General features: G+C 42.2%; 1 protein-coding gene and 1 non-coding gene across 2 annotated transcripts in view; both read left to right on the top strand.

Annotated features, from left to right (window-relative positions):
* Nucleotides 1–16739: 16739 nt before the first annotated feature.
* The window catches only part of CLSPN (claspin), a 29854-nt gene continuing 20982 nt past the window's right edge, over nucleotides 16740–25611 (top strand). The window contains 8 exon segments of the mRNA XM_037499402.2: nucleotides 16740–16866; nucleotides 19249–19357; nucleotides 19824–20269; nucleotides 20844–21002; nucleotides 21671–21748; nucleotides 22071–22143; nucleotides 22867–22975; nucleotides 23165–23748. Of these exon segments, the coding sequence (XP_037355299.1) occupies nucleotides 16843–16866; nucleotides 19249–19357; nucleotides 19824–20269; nucleotides 20844–21002; nucleotides 21671–21748; nucleotides 22071–22143; nucleotides 22867–22975; nucleotides 23165–23748 (1582 nt within the window). The 5' untranslated portion in view covers nucleotides 16740–16842.
* Nucleotides 24868–25014, top strand: LOC119237369 (small nucleolar RNA SNORA79). The gene has a single exon (XR_005123305.1). It is a non-coding gene; the product is annotated as a small nucleolar RNA SNORA79 (small nucleolar RNA).

The following is a 25611-nucleotide window of genomic DNA, read 5'->3' as shown; positions in this document are numbered from 1 at the left end:
TTCTGGGAGACACCTTCCTTACAGGTCTCTCTTCCTTGCAGGTCTGCCCCAGTCTGGACTTGCTATCTACATCTGCCACACAGTGGCTATTCGGGGGCTCTTGTTTGCCCTCTCCTGCACTGGACCTTTGTTTATTAATCCCCACACTTTTTTTAAAAAAAAGATTTATTTATTTATGCATACAAGAACTGGGGTACAGGCCAGAGATGTGGGGGTGAGAGGATTCACCAGAGACAGAGTGGGGAACAGAACAGGCAGACTGACTGAAATACACTGCTGAGGGGAGCAGCAGGCAAGTCAGGAGAGGTCTGCTGTACCATGTGGGTAGCTCCCTGGCTGGGGATTGAACTCATGCTGCAGTAGATGCAGATAGCTTTATAGGTTGCGTCTTAACCCCTTGCGCCACCAGAGAGGCCCTCCCCACACTTCTTTCCTGTTTCCATGGAGCATATCCTTAAGGAGCCACCTGAAAAAGGATGCAAGTAAGTATTTTTTTAAAAGATTTATTTATTTATGCATACAAGAGCTGGGATGTAAGCCAGATGTGCAGGGGAAGAGGGGGGCAGCCTGAGAGGATTCACCAGAGACAGAGTGAGGAGCAGAGCCGGCAGATTGACTGAAATACACTGCTGAGGGGAGCAGCGGGCAATACAGGAGAGGTCTGCTGTGCCATGTGGGTCAGCTCCCTGGCTGGAGATTGAACTCATGCTGCAAAGGCTGCAGATAGTTTCATAGTGCTGAGACTTAACCCCTTGTGCCACCAGGGAGGCCCAGTAATTTTTTTATATTAATTAAAATCATCCACAGACCACCAGAAACTAGGGAGAGGCAAGGGTGTCTTCCTTTACAGTTGTCAGAGGGAACAGGGCCTACAGACATCTGGATTTCAGATTCCAAGCCTTCAGAGCAATGAGACAATAACTGTGTTAATTTAAGTTACTTCTTTTTTGGTATTTTGTTATGGTAACTAGGAACAAAACTAACTAACTAGGAAATAAAACTCAGGTAGGAAAGGTACCCAGGCAGGAAAGGTGGCAACAGGAGGACAAGGCAACAGAGCTAGTCCAGAGATCCAGGTGGGCAGAGTGAAGGTGCTGGCTGTGGATTCTGTTTTGCAGACAGAATTTGCTGATGGAATGACTACAAGGCATGAGGAAAGGAGAGACATTAAGGATAATGTCCAGATATCAATGCCGTTAGCATCCCAGGTGCCTGCCTCTCTGTGCCTTTGCCTTTTCCAATGTAAAAGGAAAGTCACTTTAACAATTCTCAGACTGGAAGTGCTGGGGAATTTACCCTGCTAAGAAGCCCTGAACCAGACATTCTCAGGCGTTAGTATATAAATACCCCAGCTACTCTCTCCCTTGGATGGGCAGTTCTGACACTCCCCCAGAGCTTCCCTTGAGCCGCAGCACTAGTTAATCAGTGGTAGCTGGCTCAACCACACATCCTATTCACTGTCTTTTTGTTCTCCGCATTACTCACTCCCCCTGCTCTCCTTCTAGTGGCCACATTTCTCTAAAATAAATTATTTGTGCTTGAATCCTTATCTCAGTAAGGATGCTTTTGGAGAAACCTAAACTAACTCTTGAGCGACTGGAAAGACATTTATTTATGTTTATTTACTAATTGATTATGATGGGGAAGACTTTGACAGGTACAGATTCTTGAAGGGAAGATCACTGGAACATTTTGAACACAGTAAGTTTTTTTTTTTCTTTTGATTTGCGATAACACTAGTTTATGACCCAGGAGTACATTTTCTCACTTGAGCAACTGCATAGATCTCATTGCACCTACCACCAAGTACCCAGTCATCATCCACCACCAATCATTGGCCCTCTCTATCTTCTCCTTTCTCCTTTCCCTCTGGTAAGCACCATTCTGTTGTCAGAGTCTAAGGGTTTTGAGCACATAAGTTTTTTTTTTTAAGATTTATTTATTTATGCATACAAGAACTGGGGTACAGGCCAGAGGTGCGGGGGGGCGTGAGAAGATTCATCAGAGACAGAGGGGAGCAGCAGGGGAGACAGGCGAGGCCTGCTGTGCCATGTGGGTTGCTCCCTGGCGGGCCAGGTCTCGAACTGCAGAGGCTGCGGATAGCTTCACAGTGCTGTGCTTAAAACCCCTTGCGCCACCAGGGAGGTCCCTTGAGCACATTAGTTTTGATGTGTCTATTAGGTGGAGAGAATGAGTAAGCACAGAGATAGACAGTGTAGAGTCAAGGTGGAGATTGCACTAGAGATAGACTCTTGGGAGTCAAAGTCCTGGGGATACCGGTTAAAGCCATGAGACACCGAGCGCACTAAAGGAGTGAGGAGCCAGCGTAGACGGGGGAGAGAAAATATTCTGGCATAGATAGGGTTCTGGACACTGTAACATTGAAAAGTCAAGGAAATGAGGAAGATCCAGCAAAAGAAATTGAGATGGAATTACCAGCGAGGTAGAAGGAAAAAGAGAGTGCATCAAATTCCAGAAACTAAGGGAGGCTCTATTATCCCCCTCCACTTTTTGTCTCTCTCATTTACTTTGGGGGCTTTCCTCAGATGTCTGGAGGTGCTTTATTGTCCATTCATATTTAAAATGTCAGTTTTTGGGGCCTCCCTGGTGGCTCAGTGGTTGAAGACAGTGCTATCAAGCTATCACCAGCCACGGCAGCACAAATTCCACCCATGGCTGGCCAGGGAGCAACCCACATGGTGCAGCAGACCTCTCCTGTCTCACCCCTTCGCAGTGTATTTCAGTCAGTCTGCCTGTTCTGCTCCCCACTCTGTCTCTGGTGAATCCTCCCACCCCCCACACCTCTGGCCTACACCCCAGTTCTTTTATGCTTAGATAAATACATCTTTTTTAAAAAAGTCAATTATTAAAAGGTTGATTTGAGCCTCCCTTGGTGGCGCAACGGTTGAGTGCTGGGCTGCAAAGCTGCCTGCAGCCTCTGCAGCGCTGGTTCAATCCCCGGCCGCTAGCGAGGGTCCTACATGGCACGCAGACATCTCCTGCCTCCCGCTGTTCCCCTCAGCAGTGTATTTCATCAGTCTGCCTGTTCTGCTCCCCGCTCTGGCTCTGGTGAATTCTCTCACCCTCCCGCGCTTCTGACTGTACCCAGTGCTTGTATAAATAAATAAATAAATCTTTAAAAAAAAAGAAAAGATTGATTTGAATTTTGTATCCATGTGTGGACTTAGTCATTGGTGGCTTTCTTAGTACTTAGTCATAGAAGCTACAATACTTTAGGTAATTTCTCTGGGGTTGTTCAGTTTCTCTAAAGAAGAGGACCCCATTTTTATGTCTACAGACCAGCTGAGCTAACAATAAGGAAACTGAGGGGGCTGGGTGGGGGCAGACAGAGAAGTATGTGGTCTCCTCATTTAGCATATAGACTTCCAATGAATCTTTCTTTTTCTCAAAAGACCCCTCTTCGGTTCAATTGTTCCACAGACTAAACCTCCAGAATGGGGCCAGAAAGTTTTTTATCTGACAGGTCAAGGGAACCTGGAGGCTAATGGATATTTAGAGAGACTTTCAACCAATTGTCTTGTCTTCAACCCGTTCTTCTCCCTGGATCTTTCCTCCTGGGTTTCTAGATCCTGTAGCTTAGCTGGAATCTGTGGCAGGAAATGGCTTGCTTCTCATTAGCACCACCTCTGCAGACATTTCATGTGCAGCTTTCTCAGCTCTGCTAATTTTTCCACTTGGTTTTCCATCTTCTCATCCTCTGATGTCTCCTCTCCCACTCTCTTTATCCTTGTGGGTTTATTCTGGTTGTGTTCGTTTGCTCTCATTTTTTGTAGGACTCTAAGAAGACATAAACATCCATGTTCAAACTGCTTTTTTTCCTTAACTATACTATTTTGAGACCATGAAATGTAGTCATTTTCTTGGTTTTAGTGACTAGAATTTCAGGGAAGCTGTGAATGCTTCCCTGTAGAAGTCACATTCCTTAGCGTTCTTGGAATCTCTGGTCTTCAAGAGTATCTCTTGAGATTTTTTTCTCCTAGAAGCTCTAACTGGGCCAGAAGTATTTCTGCCTGGCCCATCCATCTAGTTTCCAGCTACCTAACTAGAGAAGGATTTTCTACTTGCCAAGGAGTTAACTCAAGTTAATTATTCCTTATTTGTCCATAATACCCACACAGTAGGAATAAGCACAACTGTATTAAGTCCTAAAAGTGCTGGCAGTTATGAAACGAAATCTCCAAATTATATGGGGAAAATATTTGCAAACTTTGGGCTGAGTGTAAGGAGTGGGCGGGGGTGTTTTAGAGCAAAAAAATTAAATTTATATCATTGTCCACACATTTTGGTGTTTCTGAATCTACCAAAGTAGGTGCTAAAAATTGAAAACATTTTCATAATGCTTGCTATGAGCCAGTACTATTCTGACTGCTACAGATGGACTTACAAAATAAGTAATGAAATATTAGCTATATAATCCTCAATAACCCCATGAGGTAGGTACTACCATTGTCTCCTATTTAGCACTAAAGATAGGAAAGAACATAGGAGTTGAGTTGAAAGGAATTGAATTCAGGAATTCTAACTCCAGAGCCATATTCTTGAACACTAGGCTATGCTGCTTCCCTTCTTATAACAAGATCATATTTTGTTTTTATTAACTTATGAGATAAGAAATTTAGAATACTGAATCTCTGAAACCAATCAAAACCTTTTATACTATTTATGTATTACATCTAATAACTGAACCACATCTTGGTGGTGCTCTCATTGATTTTAGACTTCTATTTAAAAGTGGGATTCTTCTAATAGAAAATCCAGAAATAAACCCACAGATTTATGGTCAACTAATCTTTGACAAAGGAGCAAAGAATATGCATTGGAGCAAAGAAAGTTTGTTCAATAAATGGTGCTGGGAAAACTGGGTCGCTACATGCAAAAGAATGAAGCTCGACTACTACCTAACGCCATGCACAAAAACCAACTCAAAATGGATTAAAGAACGGCCTCCCCGGTGGCGCAGCGGTTGAGCACTGGGTTGTGAAGCTGCCCGCGGCCTCTGCAGCGCCGGTTCAATCCCCAGCTGCTCCCCGGCCACCGGAGGAGGGTCCCACATGGCGCTCGGACCTCTCCTGCCGCCTGCTGCTCCCCTTAGCAGTGTACTTCGGTCCTTCTGCCTGCTCTGCTCCCTGCTCTGGCTCTGGTGAATTCCCTCACCCTCCCGCGCTTCTGACTGTACCCGGTGCTTGTATAAATAAAAAAAAAAAATCTTTAAAAAAAATGGATTAAAGAACTAGACATAAGACCTGAAACCATAAAATACATAGAAGGAAATATAGGTGAAACTCTACATGATATGCACCTCAAAGACATCTTTACAGACACATCACCCAAAGCAGTGATAGTGAAGGTAAAGATAAACAGCTGGGACTACATCAAATTAAAGAGCTTCTGCACAGCAGAAGAGACAATAACAAAAACAAAGAGAAACTCTACTGATGGGGAGAACGTTTTTGCACACAGCACTAATGATAAAGGACTGATCACAAAAATCTACAAAGAGCTGATGAGACTCAACAAAAACAAAGAAAATAATCCAGTCAAAAAATGGGCATAAGAGCTAAAAAGAAACTTCTCTGAAGAGGAAATGCAAATGTCCAACAGGCATATGAAAAAATGTTCACCATCACTTGTAATCAGGGAAATGCAAATCAAAACTACAATGAGATACCATCTTACACCGGTGAGAATGGCACATATTAAAAAAACTAGCAACAACAAATGTTGGCAAGGGTGTGGAGAAAAAGGAACTCTCCTGCACTGTTGGTGGGAGTGCAAACTGGTCCAACCACTATGGAGAGCTGTGTGGAGATTTCTTGACCTACTAAACATAGAGCTTCCATATGATCCAGCAATTCCACTCCTAGGTATTTACCCAAAGGACACAGAAACATCAATTCCAAAGAGCACCTGCACCCTATGTTTATTGCAGCACTGTTTACAATAGCGAAGGTTTGGAAACAACCCAAATGCCCCAAAATAGAAGACTGGATCAAGAAGATGTGGTACATATACACCATGGAATATTACTCAGCATTCAAAAAAGATAAACACATGCAATTTGCAGCAACATGGATGGCGCTGGAAGGGATCATGCTCAGCGAAATAAGCCAGAAAGAAAAAGAAAAATACTGGATGGTCTCACCATAGCAGGAATCTATAAAACTTAAATAAGGGACCAGGAAAAAGAATAACTATAAGAAAGAAAATATCAAAATCAACAAAAAACTATGAACCAGAGACACTCTATGGGGGTGTGGGCAGGGAAAGGAGGGCTTGTGGTCAAAATAAGGGGGTTGTAATTGTATGGGGAATATAAAAAATAAAATTTAAATAAAATGTGAAAAAAATAAATAAAAGTGGGATTCTTTATCTAGAGAAAAACCCATGTGACAAAGGAGCCAAGAAAATACTATGAGAAAGGAAAGTATCTTTAATAAATGGTTTGGGAAAACTGGGCAGCCACATGCAAAAGAATGAAACTAGACCACTATCTTATACCATGCACAAAAATTAACCCAAAGTGAATTAAAAACTTACATGTAAAACCTGAAGCCATAAAATACATAGAAGAAAACATAGGCAGTAGGCATTGTTCCTAGAAATAATTTTGAAGATTTGATCCAATAGCAAGCAAAAATAAACAAATGGGACTATATCAAACTACAAAGCTTATGTACAAAAAAGAAAGCCATCATCAAAATGATAAAAAAAAAAACTTATTGGATGGGTGACAATATTTATAAATCATACATTCAATAAGGGGTTAATTGATCAAATTCTTATATCTTTTAATAAGATAACAGGTTTTCATGTATTTGTAAATACAGAAAGGAAACATCCTGGAGCAGTGGAAAGAGCATTGAACTTGGAGTAAGAAAAACTAGATTCAAATATTAACTAAGCAAATATTAACTAAGCATTGATTAGCTATGGGATCCTGAATAACAACCCTCTCTCCTTCTCTGGGTCTTCATTTTCATCTATAAAATGTAGGTTTGTTGCATTGATTAAATAAAGTATGAAGGGTCTAGTCTAGTGTCTGGGCATAGTAGATCATTCTTATATATTTTTTTAAATTTTTAAAATTTATTTATTTTTTTAAAAGAGGCATGTATTTTTATTTATTTATTTGTTTATTTGTTTATTTGTTTGTTTGTTTATACAAGCACTGGGTACAGTCAGAAGCTCGGGAGGGTGAGAGAATTCACCAGAGCCAGAGCGGGGAGCAGAGCAGGCAGAAGGACCGAAGTACACTGCTGAGGTGAGCAGCGGGTGGCAGGAGAGGTCTGCGTGCCATGTGGGACCCTCCTCCGGTGGCCGGGGAGCAGCTGGGGATCGAACCAGCACCACAGAGGCCGCGGGCAGCTTCGCAACCCAGTGCTCAACCGCTGTGCCACCGGGGAGGCCCAGATCATTCTTATATGTTAGTTGAATCTGATGTCATAGTATTTGGAAATCTAATGAAGTTCAGAGGAAGAAAACTAAAGCATTAATAAATACAAAAGAAGTATGCATACAAGAACTGGGGTGTAAACCAGGGGTGTGGGCGCTGGGGAAGGATTCACCAGAGAGTGGAGAGTGGAACGGGCAGATCCACTGAAGTACTCTGCTGAGGGGAGCAGCGGGCGAGACAGGAGAAGTCTGCTGCGTCATGTGGGTTGCTCCCTGGCCAGCTGGGGGTCAAACTGGGATGGGGATTGAACTCGTGCTGCAGAGGCTGTGGATAGCTTCACAGGGCTGTGCTTAACCCCTTGCACCACCAGGGAGTCCCAGCTTTGTTATTTGAAGTGATCTTGTCAGGCAGGATGAGCAAGAGAATTCTAGCAGGGCCTCCCGGGTGGCGCAGCGGTTGAGCACTGGGTTGCAAAGCTGCCCGCGGCCTCTGCGGCGCCGGTTCAATCCCCGGCTGCTCCCCGGCCACCGGAGGAGGGTCCCACATGGTGCGCAGACCTCTCCTGCCGCCCGCTGCTCCCCTCAGCAGTGTACTTCTGTCCTTCTGCCTGCTCTGCTCCCCACTCTGGCTCTGGTGAATTCTCTCACCCTCCCGCGCTTCTGACTGTACCCAGTGCATGTATAAACAAAACAAACAAACAAACAAATAAAATAAATAAATAAATAAAAATATGCCTCTATAAAAAAAAAAAAAAAGAGAATTCTAGCAAATTGCAGCTCAAAAGTTTCTAATATTTGGTGACAGGTAAGAGGTAAAGCCCTAGATTGACTCCTCTTATGCACCCACGCTATTATGGTTTAATATTGGTGAAAGGCATCAGCATTTCTTTAGTGCCAGCTGCATGCCAATTGGTGAGTTTGGGTTCTTAACTTTTACCATCTCATTTAATCACTATTTCATTGGAGGAAAATTGAATCTGAGCAAAGACAAGTGACTTCCTACGTTACAAGGCTGAGAAGTGGCAGAACCAGCGTCTGAACAAGGATGTCCCTGATACCTGCACCCAGTCCCATTGCACCATGCTGTTCCTCTGACTCTTGCCTTACCTGGGTTATAGCAACAATCTCACTGGTGTTTCTGTCTCCGGTGTTTTTCTTCCTAACCCATCCTCCACACTGCACTTGGCTGAACTTCCTAAAACAATTCATGGTTTACATTGGCTTCTCTACTGATGTGGGCTATAATTGTTTGACAGATGATGATGGCAAGAATCAATTTGTGTTTTTGTTTGCACATATTATATTTAATGTTTTTATTTATTTTGTAACTTTTTATAATTGAGGTAATATTGGCTTACAACACTGCATATGATTTAGGGGTAGAGGTTCACACCTCTTTAGATGCATGTTACCACACCATGCTGACCACCAAATCAGCAATAATCCTTCACCATAGGCCATTGAACTCCTCTCTCCTTTGCTCCCCACCCATCCCCTCACCCCAAGTATCAAGTTGTCATGTGACTTTAGGCTATTTATTTATTGCAAACTGACCCAAGTCATTTTGCTTATTTATCAATATTGTATCATTAATTTTTTTTTTTATTATTGAGTAGTTGTTGTTGCAAGGGTGAGGAGCAGATAACTGTAAATTCCAGTACTGAGAGAAGGGCCACATGTTCTTTCCCCAAACCCTACTACCAAGTGGTGGGTTACAGTGAAAGTAAGTCTCAGACTGAAATCTATCATGTGCTCAAATATTTATTAACAAGCAGGCAAAACCAGTTATACCACTTGAAGTCCCAGTTCTTGATCTTTCAGACACTTCCGAGCACCTTGCCTGAAAGCTTTCCTTTGCGTAAATAAGACAGTTTTCTAGCAGAAGGATTCATCTAACCTGCTAGTCAGAACCAAGTGTCAGGATCCTCCATGAACGGGAAAGAAGGGGCTAAATAGATCCTAGCCCACAGCTACTCTGAATAACCTAGTTGCTGGCTTCACTAAATTCTTGTGTCTTGGCTACACAAGGATGCAGTTGCCTGTGCAAGATCCTAGCCAGATCCTAGATCCTGACACCACTTATTTCACCTATGAAAAGACACATCTAGCATTTATCCCCAGTTAATAGCCTCCTCGTGCTGATTACAGATAAAGATAGTAGAAGTACTTGCAATAACTACTACTGGAATGTGGAATACTGATCAGAATTTCTCAGGTACTAACTAACCACTTCTAGAGTGTATATTTCTTATTAGGGTACTTAAAGTGTTAACTAATGGCCTCCAAGATTTTCACTAAAAGTAACTAACACACACAGATATCAAACTTTTTTTTTTAAAGATTTTATTTATTTATTTATTTATTTATTTATTTATTTATTTATTTATACAAGCACTGGGTACAGTCAGAAGCGCAGGAGGGTGAGAGAATTCACCAGAGCCAGAGCAGGGAGCAGAGCAGGCAGAAGGACCGAAGTACACTGCTGAGGGGAGCAGCGGGTGGCAGGAGAGGTCTGTGCACCATGTGAGACCCTCCTCCAGTGGCCGGGGAGCAGCCGGGGATTGAACCGGTGCTGCAGAGGCCGCGGGCAGCTTCGCAACCCAGCGCTCAACCGCTGCACCACTAGGGAGGCCCCAGATATCAAACTTTTTAGCCTGAAAATTTTAAATATGTATTGTAGTAATATGTAACATAGCAAACACTTTTCTATTATTAATATATTATAATTTTTAATATGAATAAATTGCATACCACCTAACACCTAGGGTTTGGTTTGTTTTTTGTGAGGAGATAGGAAAAATTGACTTCTAAGCTTTCCTCCATGATTCTATAAATGGATTTTAATGCAGTTAGAGGATCTGGGACAAACTTACTGATAGGTGGTAGAGGGTCATCAAACATCGAAACCATTTTTCTAGAACACTCATATTTATCAATATTATTCGAAGGATTTATCTTTCTAAAATTGCAGCTTTCCGGGGACTCCCTGATGGCGCAAGGGGTTAAGAGGCAGCACTGGGAAGCTATTGGCAGCCACTGCAGCATGATTTCAATCCCTGGCCAGGAAGCTACCCACATGGCACAGCAGACCTCTCCTGTCTCGCCCGCTGCTCCCCTCAGCAGTGTATTTCAGTCAATCTGCCTGTTCTGCTCCCTACTCTGTCTCTGATGGATCCTCTCACCCCCTCCCCCCAGAACCTCTGGCCTGTACCCCAGTTCTTGTATGTATAAATCTTTAAATAAATCTTTAAAATAAAATAAAATAGCAGCTTTCCACTTTAGCCCCCAATCATACCTGTCACCCTTTAGCCCTTTATCAAACTTGTCCTTCTGTGATAGAATCTCATTTCCGCAAAATATACATGCAAGGGTCAGTCTCCTTACACTGATTGGGGTCTATGTGATTGAGTATAATTGACCAAGTGCTGAGGATGCTAATGTCTAAAAAAACACTATTTGTACCACCAAGTCACTAACGATAGAGCTTTAGGGGAGGTTGGGAACAGGGGACACTAGGATTTTTAATTACTGAAGCAAAAATTTTGAAGAAAGAAACTGAATAAAGTAGGGCAGAGGAATTGCTCTTATACATTTTTCCTGGGTAGGCAGCCAGATAAAAAGGTAATTGCAGACAGAAATATATATGCAAGGTAGAAAGATGCTGACTTAAGGTTCTGGAAACTGCAGTTTGGAAACTGAATGAAGAGATGGGCCTGTACCTGCGACACTTCAGTCACCAGAAAAGTGAACAGAGCTCCAATTTGGACAATGGCCCAAACAGGGGTGAGTGAGGAAAGGGATACCGGTTATTCTGCATATCAACTTGTGCTGAGCTAAAGTGTGTTTGAATTTGGGATTAATGATTTATAGTCTCAATTTTGGTAAATGGCATCATAAGAGGCCATTCACCAATCCAGAAACCTGAGAGCCACTAGAGTCACTTTGGTGCCACTGTCCCTCTCTCTTCAAGGCTAATCACCCAAAGTTTTGCCTCTTTTTCCCCAATCCATCTCCTCTCCATTGTTACTACCCTGACCAAATTCACTTCATGTCCCTATAATCTCCCCCATAGACAACCAGTCTTCCTGCCTCCAGTCAGACCCATCCTTCATACTCTGCCAGAATAGTCTTTCTTAAACATATATCTGACCATGTTACTCTCCTTCTTAACACTCCACCCCCACCCAGCAGCTGCTCAGTTCACACTGTCTAAAAACTAAACTCCAAGCATATTATTATTCCAGATATTTTGTTCCCTGTTTAACTTTCAGCCTTTGTTCTAGCCATTCCCTCTTCCATTCCCTCCCTCTCCCTCCCCCAACCCGTGTCCATTCAAACTGACCTACTTTCAGTTGCCCAACTCAACATGCTTTACCAAGTTCCTACACATGCCTGGAGTGCCTTCTCCTCCCTGTGCCAGCCTGGAGAACTTCAATCTGTCTTGGAAACTCTGTTCATGAATCACCTCGAACAGCGTACCCCAGGAAATGTTAGTTTGTGTGCCAGGCTCCAACCAGCAATGGGAAACTCTTTGAGATCGGTACTGTATTTCATTATCTTTATATTCTCCATATTTAGCATAGGCTAAAAATGTGCTAGTTTTGTTGAATGAGTGGATAAATGTTTGCTAGGTACTTTAGGTTGCCAAAAGTTCTGGTCCAGGACCTGCTGCATTCAAACAGTTGATGGAGTGTGTGCTGTCATGCCTTGGGAAAGACCCTGGTGATTTTCATTTTTGATATTTGGGCCACAGTATTTTAATCATCAATTCAATAATTATTTATTAAACACCCACTATAGGGGCCTCCCTGGTGGTGCAGCAGGTTGAGCGGTGCAGCTGATTGAGCGCCGCACTGTGAAGCTGTCCGCAGCCCCTGCAGCGTGGGTTCGATTCCCAGCTGGCCAGGGAGCAACCCACATGGCGTGGCAGACTTCTGCCTCGCCTGCTGCTCCCCTCAGCAGTGTCTTCTGTCTGTCTGCCTATTCTGCTCCCAGCTCTGTCTCTGGTGAATTCTCTCACCCTCCCGTGCCTCTGACTGTACCCCAGTTCTTGTATAAATAAATAAATCTTAAAAAACCCCACAAAATTACAAAAAAAAAATCTTTAAACACCCACTATGTATCAAGTCCCGTGTCATTTTCAAAGGTTAGGGAATAATACATTAAGCAAGAAAAACTTCCCTGTCAAAGCTGTGCTCTCCAAAAGAAGCTTTATAACCTTCTGAATTTAAAGTATGAAGCTATTTTTGGAAGTAGACTCTGGGAGATGCAATTATTTCACCACACTAAAGGAAATTTTAAACAACGCTAAATAATTGAAAAAAAAATTAGTGGCTTCAGGCAGCAGATGGAGTGACATGATCCAACTGTGCCACATGGTGGCAGTGCTCCCCCAGAAATGAAGATTTAGCTACCTAGGACTCCGGAAAAGCAAGTAGTTCTCACTCTAGAGGAATGGTACTAAAAATTTAACAAGATAGGCTTTCTCAATTGCAGAAAAGCTTAAGTGAAATATTTTATTTAGTTAATTTTCTCCCTCCAAACTTTTGTAAGCCCTTGTAATATACTTTTGTCTATCTGCCAGCAAGAAATATAAATAGAACTTTGGAATAGAGCATGTTAAATCCCATGGCTTATTTTTTTCATGAACAAGTAACCTCAGAATTGATTTTTTTATATTGATTTTCTGTGGTATAATGATAGGTCCTACTGGTGAAAATGTTTCCTAATTTAAATGACCAGATTTACTGTGTGAGTCTAGCTAGGCCTGCAGCGTGCCATCCCTCCAGGTGCTCTGCCAATTAAACCAATTTGAGAATCACGATTTGATCTGAAGCCTTCTGGCTACAAACAAGAAAAACAAGCCTCTGAGAAGCTAAATGACATTCCTAAATTCACAGAGCCATCTATGGAACAGGTTCCGGTTCATCCTTTTGTAAAGTTCACTTTACAAATCTTTCCCTTAATACTCTCCATCAACTTCATAAACAAGGTGTTGGATGTTTAAACGTGAAGGACTAGGGTCAGAAGAATCAAGGGTAATTCCCAGGCTTCAGAGTTGGTGAGTGATGGGATATGGTGCCATTCATCAAAATTGAGACTATAGGTCACTGTTTCCAAATACAGACTCAGTTTACCTTGACCCTAGTGAATATGTAGAATAAATGATTTCTCCTTCTTGGATCTCTCCTTCCACCCATTGTCCTAAGCAGAGCCCTTTTAGCTTCTGTGGTAACTGAAGAGGTGCCCTTCAAAGAGAGGAACAGGGGCCTTCCTAGTGGCTCAAGTGTTAAGATGCAGCCTACGAAGCTATCCACTGCCAATGAGTTTGATTCCCAGCCAGGGAGCAGCCCACAAGGCGCAGCAGACCTCTCCTGCCTCACCCGCTGCTCCCCTCAGCAGTGTACTTTGGTCAATTTGCCTGTTCCATTCGCCACTCTGTCTCTGGTGAATCCTCTCACTGCCCACCCCAACCCCAGCGCCTCTGGCCTGTACCCCAGCTCTTGTATGCATAAATAAATAAATCTTAAAAAAAAAAACCTGAGCGGAACAAGCTAATCAGTTCTGAAAATGCTAATATTTCTTTTATCCACCCCCAAGGTGGTTCAAGAAGAATAACATAGTTGTCAAGTTGCTGAATTAATTAGTTCAACAAATACTGATTGATTTCCCTACCATGAGTCAGCTATGTTCTAAGTCCTTAGTTCTCAAGGTGTGGTCTCTGTACCAGCAGCATTAGCATCACCTGGGAACTTGTTTAGAATTGCAAATTCTTGGGCTTCACATCTGACAGAATGAGTCAGAAACTCTGGCAGTGGGATTCAACAATCTGTGCTTTTACCAGCCCTTCAGATCATTCTGACGCTTGCTTAGGTTAGAGTATGACTATTCTAGATAGTGAGGACATGTTATTAAAGATAATAAAGCGCTTGTCCTTTTGGAGTAACAGTATCAAATAGATAAATGATATTTCAGGCAGAGAGAAATGTTATCTGGAAAACAAGAACAGGGGATGGAGGGAGCATGTAGAGGGTACTCAGCAGGATCTCTCGGAGGCATTTGAGCTCTGGAGTCAGATTGAGCAAGGTGTGAATATTGGCTCTACCAGTTACTAGCCTATTAAGATTAAATTTCCTTGTCAACTAAAACTTCAATAGTAATATGACTTATTTACACTACCTGATTACTCTGAAGATTAAATAAGATAATGTTGGCAAAATTCTTGCAACTATTTCTGTCACAGGGTAAGCCCCCATAAGTATTAGCCCTTCAAGTTCAAGGAAAGAGTGCTATAAAATGCACACTTGGGAAACATTGATGTGAAAATTGATAGTAAAGTGAATGAAAAAGTGGACAGACTAATGTGAAAGGAAGATGATGGATGATGGGGTCTTGCTGCTGGGGACAGAGTGGGTTGAGAAGAGGTAAAGAGATGAGGAAGTGAAGATGAGAGAGAACTTTTTTTTTTAGCAATTTTGCACATTTCTAATTTATTTATTTATTTATTTATACAAGAGCTGGGAGGGTGAGAGGATTCACGAGAGACAGAGCAGGGATCAGAACAGGCAGATGGACTGAATGCCCTGCTGAGGGTAGCAGCGGGCGAGACAGGAAAGGTCTGCTGCGCCGTGTGGGTCTCTCCCTGGCCAGCCGGGAATTGAACTCACAAGGCAGAGGCTGCGGGACAACTGCGCTCAACCCGCTGCGCCACCGGGGAGGCCCCAAGAGAACTTTTTTATAGGGCCTCCCCGGTGGCTCAGCGGTTGAGCGCTGGGTTGCGAAGCTGCCCACAGCCTCTGCAGCGCAGGTTCGATCCCCGGCCCTGGCGAGGGTCCCACATGGCGCGCAGACCTCTCCTGCCACCCGCTGCTCCCCTCAGCAGTGTACTTCCTCACTCTGCCTGTTCTGTTCTCTGCTCTGGCTCTGGTGAATTCTCTCACCCTCCCGCGCTTCTGACTGTACTCAGTGCTTGTATAAATAAATAAATCTATTAAAAAAAGATTTATTTATTTATGCATAAAAGAGCTGGGGTACAGGCCAGAGGTGTTGGAGGGTGAGAGGATTCACCTGAGACAGAGTGGGGAGCAGAACAGGCAGACTGACTGAAATACACTGCTGAGAGGAGCAGCCTGTGAGTAAGGAGAGGTCTGCTGTGCCATGTGGATAGCTCCCTGGCTGGGGATCAAACTCGTGCTGCAGTGGCTGCAGATAGCTTCATCGGATGCATCTTAACCCCTTGCGCCACCAGGGAGGCCTTGAGAGAGAACTTATATCTGAACCATGCCAAAGCTGGGAACTTGGAAGAGGAGGCCAGTGGATAGGATGATTAACCACTTTGGTTAGCCTGGAACTGAGGAGATTTCCAGGATATGGGACTTTCGTCGCTAAAACTGGAAAAGTGCTGGGAAAATGGGGGTTAGTTGTGCTCTTACCAGTGCATAGGATTGTGGGGAGTAAAATGGAGGATGGTAAATATTGTGACCTTTCTTTCCTGCTCTCCTCCTTAAAGTTGTCTTGTAAAGTGCCTTTCAGTACTTTGACCTAAAGAGAAATCAGAGGGCAAAAAGGAGCTTGGGTAATGTAGTTGGGAGAGGTCAGCCTTGCCTGGATAGAGGAGGATAAGAAAAAGCAGAATGGACCTGGAAAGAGAAAAAGAGAACCAGTGCAGTGACAAAGCTGGGATCAGAACGGTCTGGGATTAGTCCTACTCTAGAGCTTTCCTTTTTCTACCTTGTCCAAAGGTTGAAGGTCCACTGTGAGTAGGATGGGTGGGCATTTTCTGCATCCTTGAATTAATCTTAAATGATATTAAAAAGGTTACCCCAAAGTATTCTTTGCTATCTTGGGCAGTTTACAAATCTTTTCTCTATGTTCGGTGGTGTGCCATGTACAAGAAGGGGCAGGTGGTGTTGAACTGTTCCAGGGATGGAGAAAATCATCACGGGAGGGAGGAAGAGCTGGAGGCAGAGGGGTACCCAGGGCGTCTTCTCCGGCCCACTTCCCGCCTGGAGGGCATACTCCTCAAATTGCGCTTGATGGGAGTTTTGTCAAGCGATAACAAAGGTCAAAAATCAAAGACTACCACTGGTGAGGTACCGTCCTTCGAGGCCCGTGGGCCCTCCCATCCCACTGCTGGGGCACCTCCAAGCTCCCCCAGGCTCAGCTGACCAGGGAGCCAGGACCCGCCAACCCGAGCCAGATTATATTTAGCGGGAGGCCTTTCGTGATTGGACGAATGGGGTGGGGGCGTGGCCTCACGCAGGAAGCCCTCTTCGGATTGGTGTAAACCGTTAAGGGTGGGGCCTACTCCCTGTCTGGGCGCGAAAGCTCGAACGCGCAGCCGGGGTGGAGACGGCGGGAGCAGCTGTGCCTGGACTGGGGGCCGGAGCCCGGCTGCATTCTGAGCCGCGCGCTGGGAAGGCCGGAGCCATGACGGGCGAGGTAGTTTCTGAGGTGAGTTGATGCTCGGAACCCGGAACCCGGGCTGCGGAGGCCCGGCACCGAGGGCTGGAAGGAGCAGGGGTCTGCCGGGCCGAGGGCGGTGGCGCTGAGGACTACAGCTCCCGGCGTGCCCCGCGCGGCTCGGCCTCTCCGTCCGTGGTGGGGGTCAGGGGGGCGCTCCCGCTGGCCCGGGGCTGGCGACCCTGCGGTCCGGTCCCAGCGCGGGCTGCCCGCGCCTCCGTCACCCCCGCGGCGGGGCGTCCGGGCCCTACTCAGCGACCTCGCCCGCCCTTCCTTTTGGCGCGTTTCCTGCCGCGGGAGCTCCTCTTTTTCACAGCGCCCCAAAATGTTAGGAAGGCCCAGGTCAAATGCGGCCGCTGGCTTGCGGGGCCCGTTCTCTAGATGGCGGGGTCCTAGGAGTTCAAAACTGGGTCTAGAAGAGGCCTTTGGGTATTCTTGAGGGACCCGGGGGGCGGAAGTGACAGCCTCTGGGCCTCCCTCCCGCCTGGCGGCTGGGGAATTGGCAAGAAAACATCTGGATTCTTTTCTGCGGCTGGGTCTCACCTTTTGAGCACAATTTAAGGGGGTGCACGAAAACTCAGCGATCAAGAAAATCATAGCATTATTAAGGAAAAAACAAAAACAAAAAAAAACCCGGGCCTCCCTGGTGGAGCAAGGGGTTAAGCACAGCACTATGAAGCAATCCGCAGCCTCTGCAGCACCACTTCGATCCCCGGCCAGGGAGCAACCCACTTGGCGTGGCAGACCTCCCCTGTCTCACCCGCTGCACCCCTCAGCAGTGTATTTCAGTCAGTCTGCCTGTTCTGTTCCCCACTCTGTCTCTGATGAATCCTCGTCACCCCCCCCCGTATCTCTGGCCTGTACCCCAGTTCTTGTATGCATAAATAAATCTTTAAAAAAAAGAAAAGAAAAGAAAACCCCAAAGATTAATGCAGAAGAAAGTCCCATGATTTGATATTGAAGGAAATACCAAACTAATAGAGACAAGATCTGACACTGTCCTTCCATGATTTAGCTTCACTTTACATTAATCCTGGTTATGATGCCAATAATAGCAGGTGGTTGACCCCAGGAGCCATAATGTGCCCATTTTATTGATTTTTTTAAAATAGTACAATAAGGTGTTATTTTGAGAACCTGTACCTGGATTTTGACCATTGCTGGTACTCTGCTGCAAATTGCCTAAAATAGGGATTAAGAGCATCATGATGTATACAGCTGTTTGGCTCCCTATTCAGTTTCCTCATCCACAAAACATGATGAACAGTCTTATTGAGTTGGGTTGTTGGGAGACTCATCTGCGCATGATGATCTTCATTGGTTTCTCAGTACATGTTATCTTTGGTTATTCAAGAATTTAAATAAATTGAATAATTGTTGGAGAAACCATTAGGGTCAGACCTTGTGCCTTATTATTATTACAGATGTTAATACTTTCCCCTTATTAATAACTTGTTTCAGGGACCTAGAACACCAAGGAGGTAGGAGACCAGGTGTCTAGGGTCAGCTTGGTCACTAACTGGTCAAGTCAGCTAACGCCCTCAGGTAGTTTTACCTGTGAATTTTAAAGTGTTTTTATTTGGAAATTTTCAAACATACTCAGTTGTGGGAAGACTGATATAATGAACTTAACTCCAACAATTATCAAATCATGCTAATCTCATTTTATTTATATCCCCACCCACACCCTCCCTCACTGGTTTATTTGCAAGCAAATTCCAGACATTATTTCATCCACAAGTACTTCATTAAGCATCTCTAAAAGATAGGGCTTTCCAAAGATAATTATAATATAATTACCATACCTAAAAAATTTAGAATTATTGCTTAATATGAAATAACTAAAAGTCACTGTTTTCAGATTTCTTTGACACACACACACACTCACACATATATATGTGCACTTTCCGTTTAAATCGAGACCCAAACAAAGTCTGCATATTGCAATTGTTGGTATGTGTGTGTATCTTAACTCTTTTTATGGGGCCCCCTCCCTCTTTTTCCTTGCAATTTATTGTTAAAGAAACCATAGTTTGGCCTCTTGAGTTTCCCACATTTGGATTACATCATGGATTTAACATGCCATTTGGATACACTGAAAAATAGTTTACATGGAAGCAGCACAATAAAGGCTTGCTTCTTTTCATTTCTTTACCTTTACTCAAAATAAGGAGTTGGTGCTATTGCATCCTTCAAAGGTGAACAATGAATTTTTGTTTTTGATTTTCCAGTAATCCTTAATGTCATTCTTTCATTGGGCCATTGTTTTGGTCTTTTCCTTATTTCAGCCTGATGATCAGTTTGTATGTCATTATGTACTTAGAACTTTTTTATGACCTGCTGATTAATGTAAGGTATATTCTCATTTTCTAGGTTCACCTAGAAGTCAATTATCCAAAAATTATTTCACAAGAAGAAGCAGATAGCCCTTCAGACAGTGGACAGGGCAGCTGTGAAACAACTGGGCTCTTGAGTGAAAGAGGTTTGTAATATCCACATTTATTTTTAGGAATGGAATGTGGGAACTTGACCTGCAAGTGAATTGGATCAAATGGCCAACCTTATTGTTTGTTTGTACCCTTTTGAAAACCATTTCCATTATATTATTGAGTGTATAGAAATATCTAGAAGCTACCACATTGCCTGATTGAATGCATTCATTCTATAATGAAAGGATTTTTAGCACCTGCCAGAAGGATTAGAACAACTTTGCACATTGTAAATACATGTAATTACAGTTCTCAGTAAGAGACATTTTTTCAGGGAAAAATGTTTTTCAAAATGTATTTTTAGATTTGCTTTGCTACAATCAGTTCTTAGTGGTGTTACATAATTTCACAAGGTGATAAATCCCTTGGATAACTGAATATATTTTTCAGGAGTAGTGAAGCTAAGAGAAAAGCCAAATGACACTTGACCTCTTTAAAACAAAAACTTGTTTTCTCCAGATTCAGATGAAGACATATTTGTGAGTAAGAAATTGAAAAGCAGGAAGGTGCTACAAGACAGTGATTCTGAAAAAGAGGACACGAATGTGTCTCCAGAGAAAACTACCTATGACAGTGTCGAGGAGAATAAAGAGAACTTATATGCCGGCAAAAAAGGAAAAGTCAGAAGGATTTGCAAAACTCTGGTGGACAGTGATGAGAGTGACCTCGAAGAATCTTTGTGTACAGAAAGTCTTGAAAGCCAGGTGACACCTTGCTTAGAACTGGGTCTCCAATCTGAAAACACAGTGCACTTTACAGTTGACAGAAAGACCTCAAAAAACCCCATACGTGATAAAGGCGGAACTGGAGGAAAAGCTAAAGTAAAATCAAAGAGAAGACTTGAGAAAGAGGAGAGAAAGATGGAAAAAATTAGGCAACTAAAAAAGAAGGAAATGAAAAATGAGGTATATTTTAAAAAATTGCAGCTTCTAAGCTAGATTAACATTTTAGAAAAGTTGCTTTTAGTTCTTAAGATTGTTTCTGCATTCTGTAGAGCTTTGAATTGATAGTTTTGCAAAGCAAGTAATGGTGTGTGTGATTTAAAAGTTGTTTTCATTCTCCATTTTGTATACACTTCTAAGTAAATGGGTTTTTTATTTTCTCGTGAGCACATTGAATAGTTCTCTGCTGCTCCTGATATGACGAAAATTCACTTTCTAAGGAGGATTTCTCATGCAGTCATCAGTTAGAAGTCTTTTGCTAACTAGGAAAACCATCTTTAAGTCTTACAAACCCTTTGCTTAATAAATATTTAATTGGGCTTTTCAAAAAAAAATATTTACCATTAAGTTAGTTTTGGATAGTTGCATAAAATCATAGTCTGGATTTCAATAGATAACTATGGGTTAGGAACCAATGAGAGTATTCCAGAATTCATATACTTGTCCATTAATGAAACATGATCCAAGTTCTATATGATGTTATGAAATGTTTAATTTTTAAACTATTGGATTTTGCTTTTTCTTATGCATTATATAGGAAGATAATGTGAAACAACCATTTAATGACAGTGGCTGTCTTATGGATAATGACCTTTTTGAAACTGGGTTGGAAGAAGAAAATAACTCTTCAGTAGAAGATGAAGAATCATTAGAATCAATAAGGGCAGCTGTGAAAAATAAAGTGAAAAAGCACAAGGCAAGTAAAGGATGTTGCGATAAAGGCTAACCAACTGCTTCTAATCTATGCCTTGTTTTTTTGATTTACCATTAGAACGTTAATTTTTCTTATCTATAGAAAAACGTGTAAATTGATTTAAGTTTTTCAGCTGTTTTGGAATCTTGCAGTACAAGTGATAGACATGCTGACTTCTCTGGAAACTAGTATTTTGATTGCCCTTACAAGAACATTAAAAAAAGTTAAGATACTTTATTTTGTGTAAGAAGCAGGTGAAGAATGGGGCAGAGACATAAATTTTAGAACCCTGTGGTCCCTAATAAATGAACCTGTACTATTTCTGGAACGGTATCAAAGAGAGGCACCAGTCAAGGCATTGTTGTCCTGAGTTTTTAGAAGCATCTTTGTTCTTCCTAAGATGACCTTCAGCACCCTGGCAGGTGGTATTCCTCCTCAGGGAAAGAAATAATACCAAGGTAGGGAAAATGAGGGACCCAACTCCATTTGGAGACATCCAACTTGTTTTCTATGCATTATAGGATGTTGTGTTTTTAAATTTTCTTTGATAATAATTAACTATTAATGCAGCATGATATTGGAGTATCAAAGTAATATTTGAGTAAGCAACATCCTCTTGTTTCACTTTAATGTTTGTGCATATTAGTCAAGTTGCTAATCTTCTCTTTTAGAAAAAGGAACTGTCTTTGGAAAATGGGATCTATTCCTTAGAAGAAGAAAACGAGCTCTCAAAAGGCACTGTGAGGAAGGTGAGGTGGGGCCTACATAGTTGTGTTGATCTCTTTCCTCAAGAATTTGTGACTTTCTCAGAGATAAATATTTTATCATATCTATCACGTTTTCCTGCTACCCAGGATAGTGCTTTGTACGTAGTATGGATACAAATATGAATTGAATTAATTCTATGAGACTTGTAAATACGTGTAAATACCTTGAGCTTATATTGTTTTGAGCTTGTTAGTACTACTATTCCCTCTTCATCTTTTCTTGCAGAGACCAAACACTAGAGAAATTAATATCTGTCTTCCTTTATATTGCTTTAATGTGGCCTCACTTTTTATTTTCTTTAAGGAAAGAAAGGCAGCCAAATTAAGTAAGGAAGCACTGAAAAAACTGCATAGTGAGACTCAACGCCTTATTCGAGGTAATACAAACGAGTTCAATAAATCACAATATTTGTAAGTTCAACATGTATGTTGAGGAATTGTTTTTTTAACACTCCTAATATGAATTGGATTATTTCAAGTTCAGTATTTATCTTGATGAGTGACTATTGTTCTAATGTCCTTGAAGCATTAATTTAACAGAAAATATTCTAAAACTGTAATGGTGGTAAGGAGGGAGGCTTTTTTTGTTTTTTGTTTTTTTAAGTTTTTTTTTTTAATTGATGCATACAAGAACTGGGGTACAGGCCAGAGGTACAAGGTTGAGAGGATTTACCAGAGATAGAGTGGGGAACAAAACAGGTGGATCCACTGAAATACACTGCTGAGGGGAGCAGCAGGCGAGACAGGAGAGATCTGCTGCGCCATGTGGGTAGCTCCCTGGCCAGGGATAAAACTCATGCTGCAGTCGCTGCTGGTAGCTTGATAGTCCTGAGTCTTGACCCCTTGCATCACCAGGGAGGCCCAGAATCTGCTTTTCTAAAAAAAAAAAAAACTTCTTTAATCAGTTTGATATCACATCTAAGTTTAAAAGCCACTAGTCTTCAGGGAATTCTTTTGTACTTAGATCCTGCCTTTGTTAAAGGCAGGTTTGTTTTCTGTCTCTGGTGATGACTTTGGCGGTACTTTTTCGCTAACTGAATATGAAGTGACATTTCAGAATATACTGCTTATGTATTTACTTGCTTTATTCCATTTTATAGAGTCTGCCCTTAATCTTCCATATCATATGCCTGAGAATAAAACCATTCACTATTTCTTCAAGCGAAAACCCCGGCCAACTTGCCAGGGAAATGCCATGACACTACTAAAGTAAGAACCTTTTTCCCCTGTGATTATGATTTCTGTAAACATTTAGTTTTGTAGCAACATCAGGTGTAAAAATGTTAAGATTTCTCACTCCCTTAAAGCTGATTTGACTGATTCATTATGTGTTAAGGGATGAGAATATTTCACATTTAGGATCATTTTCAACTCCAGCTCATTTTTTTCCTACTCTAGGTCATCAAAATATCAGTCAAGCCTTCACAAAGAAATCATAGACACTGCAAATCTGATGGGGGTGAATAATGACCACCATAGCAAAGGTTCTGAGCAGACAGTAGGCACTGGATGCGAAATGGAAATCAATACACTCTGTGCAGTTTCAAAGGAGCCCCAGCTCACGACTGGATCAGATGAGTCTTGCAGTAAGGACTTGATGGGAGGTAAAGAAATAGAAGAAAATCAGGAGAAACAGAAGCAGAGTGATGATAGACCTTTGCCTGGGGACAACTCAGTGGGACCACAGGAATCCAACTTCCTTGGGAACAAGGACAGTGAGGACTGTCAGGCTGCGGGTCTTGAGGCACCTCAACCTCATGCCCTCGAGGAAGAAAATGATCTGAGAAAAACAGAAGAAGCAGATGAGAAGATAGAAGAACCCAGACAACAAACTAAAGCAGCAACAGTTGTGCCACCTGAGAAAGTGAGGAGGTTCACTCTGGATAGACTTAAGCAACTGGGAGTAGATGTTTTCATTAAACCTCGACTGGGTGCTGATGAAGATTCCTTTGTGACTCTTGAAGAACCTGAAGCCAACAGAGGTAATCCTTTGAATTGTGGGGAGTCTCCAGAGTGATTTATTCTAACAATATTTGGTCATTTGCTTCTGGAGGACAGGGAACACTAGATAACCACACGTAATGAAACAAATACAGGTAGAAAATCCCATGTAGCTAGATTTGGAGGGTATCAGAATGATCTACTTGTTTAAAACGGAAACCTGTTGATAGTTAACATATATGGAAGAGGTACATTGCTGTTGTGTTACATACTTAGGAACTTACTTCTGCCTCTCCAACTGAAATTCTAAGTTTTCCTGTGGTTTTGTGTTAAACCTTATTAAGATATTTATAATAAAGGCATTCAGTTTCACACAGTTAAACATTTTGGTTCAGTAAATTTTCTGAAAAATTGAATTTTTTTCCTCTGAACAAATATTAAACTATCTACTATATGCAAGATGCTGTAGGGCATACCCAGAGAAATCTGACACTTATCCTACACTTAATCTTTTACATGCTAGTAGGGGAGATAGGAAGTATGCAAAGAAGAATGTGGTAAGTGACATCTCCTGCGATAAACATGTATTGCAGACAATTGGGAAAAAAATAATGTGAAGAAAGGGAAAAGTAGTCTTTGCTGAAAGTAACATTTAGAAGTAACATTTCGAATAAAATGCTTTGGGAGTTCAGAGGAAGGATAAGTTTCTTCTGATAGGTGATTAAAGAAAAGGCTTGCAGAGTAGGTGGATATAGTTATTTGTTCACTGCCTTCCCCTTTGTTCTTTGAATAGGGATCTTCTTGTTCCCTACTCTATCCCCAGTGTTTCCAGAGTGGATGACTCATTGCAGGCAACCGTATTTATTAAATGAACAAATGAATTATTCTTTAAAACAGAACTCAAGTATTACCACATTTTGTAAACTTCCTGACTTGTAGGTAGAATTGATTGTTGCCTCCTCTGCATCCAGGCAGTGTGGCGTGATAGTGTAGGCTCTGTAGCAAGACTGGGCTTTGAATCTGGACTACGCTACTTACTGTTTAAACTTGAGTGTGGTATGTGACCGCTACAAGCCGTCTTTTTTAAGAAGTGAAGTTAAACTCTGGTTTACAGGACTGTAGTGAAGATTAGTTGAAACAATACAAGTAGATAACATATTTGATGGCTGTTCCTCTCACTACTTGGAGCCTTAGGTAGTGGGATTTTAGTCCATCATATATGTAAGCTGACTTGTCTTCACTCAGGGCACCAGGGGATGGTTTGGCTGTCCGTTAGTGCCTTCTGATTTTTGCGGAGTCAAACAATTTAAAAAAAAAAAAAAAAAAAAGAACAAGTAGATAACATAAACACTCAAATAGTGGCTGCTACTTCTGTTATTAGAGAGCTTATTTACATTAAGACAGCTTATTGTTGGCATTGATATCTAAGACAGAGTATCTGGTGTGTGAAATATGCTCAGTGAGTCTGGGTTAATTGAATGGATGGATTTTGTGGATATACAGAGGACATTCTTGGAAGGGATAAAAAGAGCTCTGCAGGGTGAGTGTCGGAAAGCTGTGTAAGTCAGTATGATGAGAGTAGGAGGTGGGGTAGAATAGCATTAGCTTGGCTCCCTTAGTAAGAGCATGAGAATGAGCTATTACCCAAAACTGAGAGGAAAGGTTTTCTTATATAGGACTACAAATTCTCTGAGTGGTTCCACACTAAGAAACTTGGAGTATTTACTAGACTTTGCTAAATTTTGTTATATGGGACTAGAAGTTATATAAACAGTCCTAGACTGAAAGACAGGAAGGGAAGAAACTTTATTTCCCTGGTACCTACTGTATTAGACCATATGGGTTCTTTGTTAGTTGGCTCTCTTAATTCTCATAGCCACAGGAATTGTTTTGTGAATGAAGAG

Source organism: Talpa occidentalis, unplaced genomic scaffold (genome assembly GCF_014898055.3).
Source record: "Talpa occidentalis isolate TD23 unplaced genomic scaffold, MPIMG_talOcc4v2.1 talOcc4.9, whole genome shotgun sequence".
NCBI lineage: Eukaryota > Metazoa > Chordata > Mammalia > Eulipotyphla > Talpidae > Talpa > Talpa occidentalis.
The sequence above is the reverse complement of the archived record's forward strand: the minus strand, read 5'-3'. Positions and strand labels throughout refer to the sequence as shown.